At 56.7% G+C, this 9,487-nt stretch overlaps 1 protein-coding gene across 1 annotated transcript; it reads right to left on the reverse strand.

Annotated features, from left to right (window-relative positions):
• Positions 1-208: 208 nt before the first annotated feature.
• On the reverse strand, positions 209-9,203 carry GAS2L2 (growth arrest specific 2 like 2). Its single transcript, XM_032163005.1, has 6 exons — positions 8,430-9,203; positions 5,749-5,990; positions 4,784-4,891; positions 3,536-3,632; positions 2,714-2,966; positions 209-2,109 (listed from the first exon to the last, which is right to left on the reverse strand). Exons 1-6 carry the CDS (start codon positions 8,812-8,814, stop codon positions 552-554), a joined length of 2,643 nt encoding a protein of 880 aa, XP_032018896.1. The 5' UTR covers positions 8,815-9,203; the 3' UTR covers positions 209-551.
• Between the last annotated feature and the right edge of the window lie 284 nt (positions 9,204-9,487).

Consider the following 9,487-nt stretch of genomic DNA (forward strand, 5'->3'; position numbering starts at 1 on the left):
GTAAGACCCCATCTCTAAAAAATAAAATAAAATTAGCCAGGTGTCATGGCACCTACCTGTAGTCCCAGCTACTTGGGAAGCTGAGGTGAGAGGATCACTTGAAGCCTGGGAGTTCGAGGCTGCAGTGAGCCATGATAGCCCCACTGCACTCCAGCCTGGGCAACAGAGCAAGACTCTGTTTCTGAAATTTGAAAAAAGAAGCTGGGGCTCAAGGGCAGAATCACATGTGTTTAATAACTAATGGGAGTTATGGAAACAGGTAGGCATGGCTGGGGGCCAGAGGCCAGGAGTGTGGTGAGCTGTTCTAGGGGAGAGTAATGAGATATAGGATGGTCCCACTGCCCCTGGCCTACCTCTGGAGTTGGAGTGAGAGCAGTGGGTTGCCCCTTTGCTCAGATGAGCAGATGGAGTCTGTATTTGTCTTCTGACCCACTCCTGCCCAAGGCCCTGTGTGGAGGTGAGGGAACATCCCTTCTGTTCCCGCAGCTGTGAATCCAGTGTATACGTGGCCTTCCTTTTTGCTTCCCTCCTACCCAACACGTTCATGTGCCTCAGACCCAGGACTCCTCCTCAGGTGGAAGTGGAGCTTGATCAAGCAGGTGAGGTCGCAGGCCCTCTGGAGGTTGGGGGCTGCTCTCCAATGGAGCAGCTGGCTCTTTCTCCTCCTTTCCTTCCTCCCCCTCCTCACCTACTGAAGCTCCATCCACCCGAGATGCCTCCCCTCCCTTGCTGCCCAGCACAGCTCTCAACAGCCTGTCCCTGGGGGGCGGCCTGGCTGGACCCAGGAAGACATAGGCCAGTGGCTTGGGGATTCGTGAAGGCTGCTTCTCAGGCCTGTGGTCTCTCCGGGGCCGAATCCTGGGTCTCAGCTTCAGCTTGTAGATGGACGGGACCCTCTTGGGCTTCCGGAGAGTTCTCCTGCCCTTGCTCAGACATGCCTTGGCTTTGTCAGAGTTGGGGTCCAAGGGCGAAGGTGTGGGGGCCTCCGGGCTGGCAGATGCAGTAGGAGCCGAGCAGTCCTGCCCTCCCTGAGATGGGACCTTCCTCATGTGGGTGCCCTTGGCACTCAGGCTTGCCTTTGTCCTGGGCCCACTCTGTCTGGCTCCCAACTTCCCTTTGAGGCTTCCCGGCCCTGGGGTAACAGCTGGCTTAGGGGAGCCAGTCGGGGCTGCCTTCCAGGCTTCCAGGTCCACTTTAAGGAGGGGTGGGGGGCCCTGAGCCAGTTCTTGGATGACTTTGTCATAAGGACCCCCAGGCTCAGGCCACTGCCCAACCAGGCTGGGGACGTAGACCCCACTGCGAGGGATGACCCCAGACCTTGTGCCCTGCGGACAGGCACTCCTGACTTCTAGCAGCTTCATGCTGCCCCAAATCTCCTCTTCAAGGCTACAGTAGATGGCTTGCTCCTTGTTCCTGCCCAGGGGCAGAGGTGTGTACCGCCCCTCTTGCTCCTGTGGGCCCAGGTCCCAGGACTCTCTGACCTCTGCCATGACCTGGATGTCCAGCTGCTGGTCCTCCTGCCTCACTTCCACAGAGCAGTCCCCTTGTGTGGACCCAGCCAGGTCCACAGTGACGGCCCTTAGTGGGATGGGGTCTCTCCCAAGTTCTGTCCTGGGACTTCTACTTGCAGCACCAGGAAAGCTCCTTCCTGGGGTCAGGGGGCGAGCAGGGGGCAGCCGGATGGGGATCTTGGTTAGGCCTTGGACAGGGGTTGGAGAGCGGACAGACTCTGGCTTCCTGAACTGGAAGAACGCACCCTTGGCCTCATCCCGGAGTGGCAGCCTGAGGCCCAGGCACTCGGCTGGGCTACAGGAACGAGGCAGGGGAGATGGTCCTCTTGCTGATACCCCTTCGGTGGTGGCCTCAATGGCTCGGAGTCTTTGGGCGGTGGGGTTCCTGGCATCGGTTCCCCAGCTGTCTGTTTCTTCATGAACCCAAGATGTGGGAATCCTTCCCCTGGGGAGTTCAGGGGGGTATCTCTCCTCCCTCTTTGCTGACAAGGTACACTGTGGGTCTCGGCCCTTTTGGGTAGATGAGGACTGGGGGCTGGGTGGGCTGTCCCCAGCTGTCGACTGCCTCCAAGATGGGATGAGAGACCTCTCCTGGCACCTGAAAGGGAGAATCACAAGGCTGCAAAGGGAGACTCATCAGGCCGGCAGGGTCATCTAGTGTGGTCCCTGGCTTTGGGAAGTGACAGTCTTTCCCCAGTGAGAACACCCAAGGGGCTAGACTTCACGCTGAATGAAACTTATGCTTCCTCTCCTCCGTGACTGCCCAGAAATCCTCCTTATGGCAGTCACCGCCTAAGTCTATTTGCCCTTGTTCCCTGTGTAGCAGATAGAAGGAAGCCTGATCCTGGCCTGAGGTGACTTCAGATCCTTCGAGGGATGGCCTCAGACCAGTTGCAGGGCAGTGGAGAGACAGAGGGGAATGCACAGTCTCTGTCTTAGTCTCTGCTCTACCATGAAATGGTAGGAAACCTTGAGTAAGTCTGTTCCATTTCTGAGCTTCAGCCTCCTCATCTGTGAAATGGGAAGGCATAAGAAGTAACCACATTATCCCAAAGGTACTGGGTGTGCTTCTGGTTCCAAAACCTGTGGTCTCAGGGTAGAGGCACTGCCGAGGATCTGCTCCTTTTATCTTGGAGTGTGGTGGCCTCTGAGGATGTGAACTCCAAAGGAAAAAGAGCCCCTTCCCTATCTCTTCCCCATACCTCAGGAATGGTGCCGTCTCTCTGGAGGCCCCCGTCCCTGCTCCCCGTTCCCTGCGGGGTCTGGGGGAGGATGGGATGGGGGGCGTCAGCCTTCGGCCTGAAGAGGTATATGTCTTCCAGTCCACAGGGGGTGGCGGGCTCTGTGAGCGGCTGATGGTCATTGTAGGCCGGGTCTGTGAGGGTCCATCCTGTACCCTTACTTCATGCTGCACTGGTGGGGCCGGGGGCTTCAGGAAGCTGCCTGGCTTGTGTGCTACCAACAGTCCCCCGGAGAAAGGAGAGGAGAGAAGGGTTCAATTCCTGCCGATGGGGCCCATCGTTCCTCCCCCAGTGGTCCCATGCCCTGCACCCCACATTAAAAACAGTGGGACCTACAGTGGCAACACCGGAGTTTCTTTACAGGAGGGGCTTATGGGACCCAGCTGGGGGATTTATTTAAAGCTATGTTTGTAGTGCAGGTACACAACTTTCCCTTAGAGCATGTGCTTATTTGGAGTGGCTGGAGACGTTGATGGAGATTATGGAAGAATTAAAGACCTTCCAAGTCACACTTGGTGCCAACACTGTGGATCTCAGAGCCAGACCTAAGCTCTGCTAAAATGCACCGTGGCCAAATGCTGCTTCTGCATGTGTTGCACACCATCTTGTGGCGACATTTAGTACTGTACTGTGCCCAACTACTGCCTTCCTCCTTCCAGCCTCCCCCACATACCTCTTCCCCCTGGAGATCAGACATACCTCCCACCTCTGCCTCCAGCCTCCCAACCCAGAGCTACGCCTCTTCAACCAGCCCCACAGGGAGAGGACCCTCAGGGGACTCACAGAGGGATGTGCAGCGGCAGGGGTCATGTTTGTCCAGATAATGGCCCAGCGTGTCCCAGCCGCCCCCTACACGTACCATCACATGGTTCCGGAGGATCTGAGGGGGCAAGGGTGAGGTTAAGGGCGGGGTGGAGGGCAGCCCCTCTTCCTGGGCCAGCTTGTGGGCTTCCGGCACCCACTCAGGGATGCTCTCATCCATGTACTCATCCACACGTAGATGTATGTGTGTGCTGTAAAAAGGCAGCCCGAATCTCCTCCTCCATGACTGGCATCAGATAACACAGGCGGTCAAGGTGGGAGCCAGGCTGAAAGCTGTCCCACAACTGGTTAAGGGATCCCAAAGGCATTGTATAGCCTGCCCCCAGAGCTCTCCTTTTGCTATAAACGGTTTTGCATCTGTACATGCCTGTACCCAAAACAGGGCCCTAATGCCACTGGCTTTGCCCCTGTGGCCTGTGTGGGGAGCCCATGGGAGTCCTGGTCCCACTCCACCCTCGGGCCAGTCACATGTCTCTTCAAGCTTCAGCTTCCTGTGTTGGAAAGTGGGGCCACAAGTTCTTGCCCCTACCTGCATCACAGAGCTATTGCCTCAGGTCTAGGGGAGGGCCCAGAGAGCTGGCTCTGCTCCCAGGTGTGGCCTGGGAAAGGGCGAGGCCATGCCCCGAGCTGCTGGCCACTCACATGGGTACAGACCATTTCTGGTGAGGCACAGCCAGGTATTGGGGTAGGAGGCACATTTTCAGACCTGTGCTGCTACTCACTCTGCTGAATGTACCCCCAGGCAAGTGGTAGGGGTGGAACTGGGGCCATGCACTGCAACCAAACTCGGGATTCTCAAGCCACTTCCTCTAATCAAGTCTGTGGGTGGAGTGGAATGGAAAAGTGTGGGCACCCTTCTCCATACCCCACTCTGCCTGAGAACATGCTCTAGACTAGGCTGCGGGGGAGGAGAGGGAGGGTGGTGGCTCTGGCTGCCCTGATGGGAGGAGGAGATAGGCTTGCCACCTTTGCCAGGGATCTCCTGGAATTCTCCCAGGGAGAGAAGGAGACCTCCAAGGCCTGATGGCTTGGGGTGAATGATGACTTACTGTCATTGTCCTCAAGCCTGGGCAAAGTCCCATATTCTGGGAGGTGTCATTGTTCCAAGCCTGGGCAAGGTCCCATATTCTGGGAGACTTACTCTCATTGTCCCAAGCCTGGGCAAGAAACCCTATTCTGGGGGTCCCCCGGCCCCCAGCCTGGACTTACCCGGATGAAGATGAGGGTGTTGGAGTCGCCCACGCGGTACTTCCCCTCAGACACTTTGACCATGGAGAACTGCACTGGGCACGTGCAGTGGCTCACAAGATTCTGCACCTGCAGGCGGGTGGTGAACTCAGCCCTCTCCTTTGCCCACTCTGGGTCAAAATGGGGGGCCTACCTGCCCCCAGGTCACCCCTGAGGTTTCTGCTGAGGTCAGGGCTGGGGAATGAGAAGCAAGGAGGGAGTAGCTAAGGCTGTAAATGACCCAGTGAGAACAAGACCTGGGTGGTCACCCATGGACCTACCACCTACCATGAGGTCCAGAGCTGATGGAAGTGGCGGAGTGTCACAGAGGGACTGTGGGATCTGACAGGCTCAGGTCAGTGCCCTGTATCCACCGCATCATAGGCTTTTCATTAAGAAACCTGCCTGAGCTCCATTTTCCCCAGGGGTTAACCACACAGAACTAATTGCTGTGAAGTGGCCCTCTGTGCAGACCCTGTTCCAAACACTTTGTATGTGCTGGCTCATTTAATGATCACAGCATTCATAGAAGGTAGGTGCTGTTACTGTCCCCATGCTGCAGATAAGGGAAGCCAGACACAGGTTAAATAATTTGCCCAAAGTCACACAGCTGCAAAGCAGTGGAACTAAGACTTGAACCAGGGTGTCTCGGAGAGTGCCACAGTCGGTGTTCTTGAAAACTGTCCCAGCAGGGGTTAAATGAGAGGGGCATCCAGTGCTGGGTTGGTAAGAACGCCTGAGAAACGACATGGTCATTAGTTACTACGCGTGGTTAGGGTTGAGGCTCAGAGTGGGACCGTGCCTTAAAGCCACACAGTGAATTCGGGTCAGGGTGGACAGTGGAGCTCAAGAAGGGAGTGAGTTAGAGGGGGCTGGAGTGGGACTGGGGAGAGGAGCACGAAGGACAAAGGGAAGGGGGCCCTGAGGGCGTGTGCAGAGCCCCTCACCATCTGGTCCAGGTTGCGGAAGTGGCAGGGCTGGCGCCTGGGGGGCGCTGGCGGCGAGGGGTCGGGCGGGGGCAGGGCCAGCTCCCGCCGCACCTCCTCCTCGATCTCCTCCTCCAGCTGCACGAGTGTGGGCGCCGCAACGCCAAAGCGCCACGCCCGGCGGCCCAGCTCCAGCAAGCACAGCACCACGTTCTTCACGTTCTTGCGCAGCACCAAGTCCTCCGTCTCGAACATCAGCACCTCTGGAGTGGAGGCGGGGAGAAAAGGGCAGAGGCAGCGTGAGCCCCCAGAGGACCTGAGCCTCCGGGGCAGGGGCGAGCGGGGAGGAAAGCCCTGGGGTCATCCCCGGTCTGGGGCAGCAGACATGGGGAGTGGTTTGGGTCTCAGAATCTTGGGGTCAAGTCAGCTGCCTAGGAGGGGTCTGGGCGGAATTGCTCAGGTGCTGGGTACAGACACGCGGCCCATCTCACAGGAGAGGCTGCGGGTGGGAAGCGGTGACAGCAAAGCAAAGGGACCTGGAGACTGGCTGTGAGTGTGGATGAGAGAAGGATGAACTCCACCTTCCCCTCTCCCCACTCAGCTTACCTGGATGGGTCCAGGAGCAGGAAGCTGTTTGTTCCACTTTCCAGCCACACCTCTTCCCCTCCGATCTCCGCCAAGCATCTCAAACTCAGCTCCCACCCAGGCCCAACCAGGCATGCTGAGGACATGCTCTGGAGCCAATCACTAAGGCTGGCGTCCTGACTCATTACCAGCCGCATGACCTTGAGCTAGACCCTGAGCCTCAGTTTCCTCTTCTGTAAAATGGGGATGTAGTCTATTTCGTGGGGTTGTTGTGAAGATTGGATATGCTAATAGTTGTTAACCATTCACAATGTCCGGCACATGCAGGCATTACTTAAGGCACTAGCTTCTATTAACCTTCCAATTCTGCTCCTCAGTGCCCGGCCACCAGCCAGTAGCCCAGGCCTGACACTTTTCCCAGTCTCACCCCTGCCACCTTTGGCCTGGAGAATGGCGCAACATCCAGTCTCATCCCATTTCTGGTTTCAAGGCCAAGGAGATGAAGGATCCTGACATGTCACTCCCTGAGCCCTACAAGCCCCAGCATGATGGGGCCCCTCCCTGGCGTCATCCCATCTGTCTCCTCCCATGTTCTGTCCTCATCCTAACCCTGTGCCCTCACCACCAGGTTCTCCCTAGTCATTCACACACCGTGCTTTTTCTGTGCCTTTGCCCCTGTCATCCCCCCTGCTTAGAATTTCCTTCCCACAAACTTCTATTTATCCCTCAAGACTCAGGCCAGCTGGGTGTGGTGGCTCACACCTGCAATCTCGGCACTTTGGGAAGCCAAGGCGGGCGGATCACTTGAGGTCAGGAGTTCAAGACCAGCCTGGCCAACATGGTGAAACCCCATTTCTACTAAAAATACAAAAATTAGCCGGGCTTGGTGGTGGGCGCCTGTAATTCCAGCTACTCAGGAGATGAGGCACATATAATCACTTGAACCTGGGAGGTGAAGGTTGCAGTGAGCCAAGATCAAACCACTGTACTCCAGCCCAGGAGCGGTGGTTCACGCCTGTAATCCCAGCACTTTGGGAGGCCGAGGCGGGTGGATCACGAGGTCAGGAGATCGAGATCATCCTGGCTAACACAGTGAAACCCCGTCTCTACTAAAAATACAAAAAATTAACTGGGCGTGGTGGCGGGCACCTGTAGTCCCAGCTACTCGGGAGGCTGAGGCAGGAGAATGGCCTGAACCTGGGAGGCGGAGCTTGCAGTGAGCCGAGATGGTGCCACTGCACTCCAGCCTGGGCCACAGAGCGTGACTCCGTCTCAAACAAACAAACAAACAAACAAAAAAACAAACCACTGTACTCCAGCCTGGGTGATAGAGCGAGACTCAGTTTCAAAAAAAAAAAGACTCAGGCCAAATCCCCTTCCTTTATGATGCAAACTTTCTTGACCCCATTCCACCTAATCAGGCTGCTATTTCCTCCCCTGGCTCCCAGCACTACACCTCTATGTCAAGCCTTTGCCATAGTAGGCTATAATTTACATATCTATCCCTCTACCTCTCTCTTTTTTTTTTGAGACAGGCTCTCACTCTGTCACCCAGGTTGGAGTGCAGTGGCGCCATCTCAGCTCACTGCAACCTCTGCCTCCTGGGTTCAGGCAATTCTCCTATCTCAGCCTGCCATTATGCCCAGCTAATTTTTGTATTTTTAGTAGAGACAGGGTTTTGCTATGTTAGGCCGGGCTGGTCTTGAACTCCTGACCTCAGGTGATCCACCCGCCTCAGCCTCCCAAAGTGTTGGGATTACAGGCTTGAGCCACTGCACCCAGCCTTCTGCCTCTCTTGCTAGACCATGAATTTGTTGGGCGCTGGGTCTCTTTCCTGTCTGTCCTTGGTGCCCAGCAAAGTGCTCAGCACAGAAGAGGTGCTTGATATATGCTTATTGAACTAACCATCAACAAACATTTATTGGTCATCAATATATTTATTTATTGAGGATTTACTATGAGGTGGGGAAACTGAGGCATGAAAAAGAGCTGGTTCAAGGCAAATCTAGAATGAGGATCCAGGCTCCTGCCCCCCAGAGCTAGCCTGTGCATTTGAGAAAGGACCAATACCCCCAAGATAAGCATCTGGGATGGGGATGAGGGTGCAGCGTGGTTACCTTGGATGCCCATCTCCTTTCGACACCACTGGATGAAGTTGGAGACATTGTCCCTGGCCTGGAAGGTACCTGGCTGGGCGGCCCCATTGCAGGAGACCCCGACCCGGGGCATGGGAATCTTCTGAGCTTGGGCAGGTGCCTCAGCCAGGAAGGCCAGGGCAGCGTCAGTGACAACGTTGGCATGTCGGCACAGCACCAGGCCCGTTTCCAGCACCTGCAGGAAGTTGGCCGCGTCGATGTCCAGCCCATAGAGGTCGCGAAGCCAGTCAGCCAGGTCTTCCTTCATGGCCTCCAGGTACTGCTCACTTGACTTGAAAGGCCGGATACTGCACACAGGTGGCCCTAGGGTCCTGGGCTTCCTCCTGCCTCCCGCAGGCTGGGACATGGCTAGACCCCAGCAGGGGAGGAGGTGGGCACCTCCCCTCTCCCACTGCCTCCTCTTTCCTCCCGCCGCTGCTGGATCTCGGCTGGGTTCTCCCTGATTCCGAGGTTCCCGTGTACTCGCTGAGAGCCCAGGACCTCCAGCGCTGCTACTTGCCACTGGCTTCAGCCGCCAGGCCAGGCCCAGCCCCTGCTCCCCCACATTCCTCAGTCTTTGCCAGAGCTTTCCCTGGTGGCCCTGCAGCGACCTTGCTCTCAGGCTGCCCAGTCCACTCAGAGTTCACCCCTCTCAGGCCGGGTGGAGGTGAGGACACTCCTCTCTTTCCCCAGGGCTGGAGAGATCAAGCTGGCTGCCTCCTACCTTCTGCTGGCTGCGGCCACAGAGCCTGGTGTGGCTGCCGGCCTCCCCACTCTGCTTTTCTCCCCTCTCCTTGGAGACAGCGGCTGCTACAAACACTCCTTGTTAACCCTTCCCAGCAGGCGAGGACGGCCCTGCAGAACCGAGGGAGAGGGAAGAGAGGCTGGGGCTGGCTTCTCTCACAGGGCTGGCCAAATGGGAACTTTGGGGGAGTGGAGGGAAAGCAGGGGTAGGGGTTGTCATACCCCTTGGTGTTTAGTGAGTACAGGAGAATGGGAATGAAACAGACATAGAAATAGAGCCCAAAACTCATGAGTTT

Source organism: Hylobates moloch, unplaced genomic scaffold (assembly GCF_009828535.3).
Source record: "Hylobates moloch isolate HMO894 unplaced genomic scaffold, HMol_V3 SCAFFOLD_10, whole genome shotgun sequence".
In the NCBI taxonomy this organism is placed as follows: Eukaryota; Metazoa; Chordata; class Mammalia; order Primates; family Hylobatidae; genus Hylobates; species Hylobates moloch.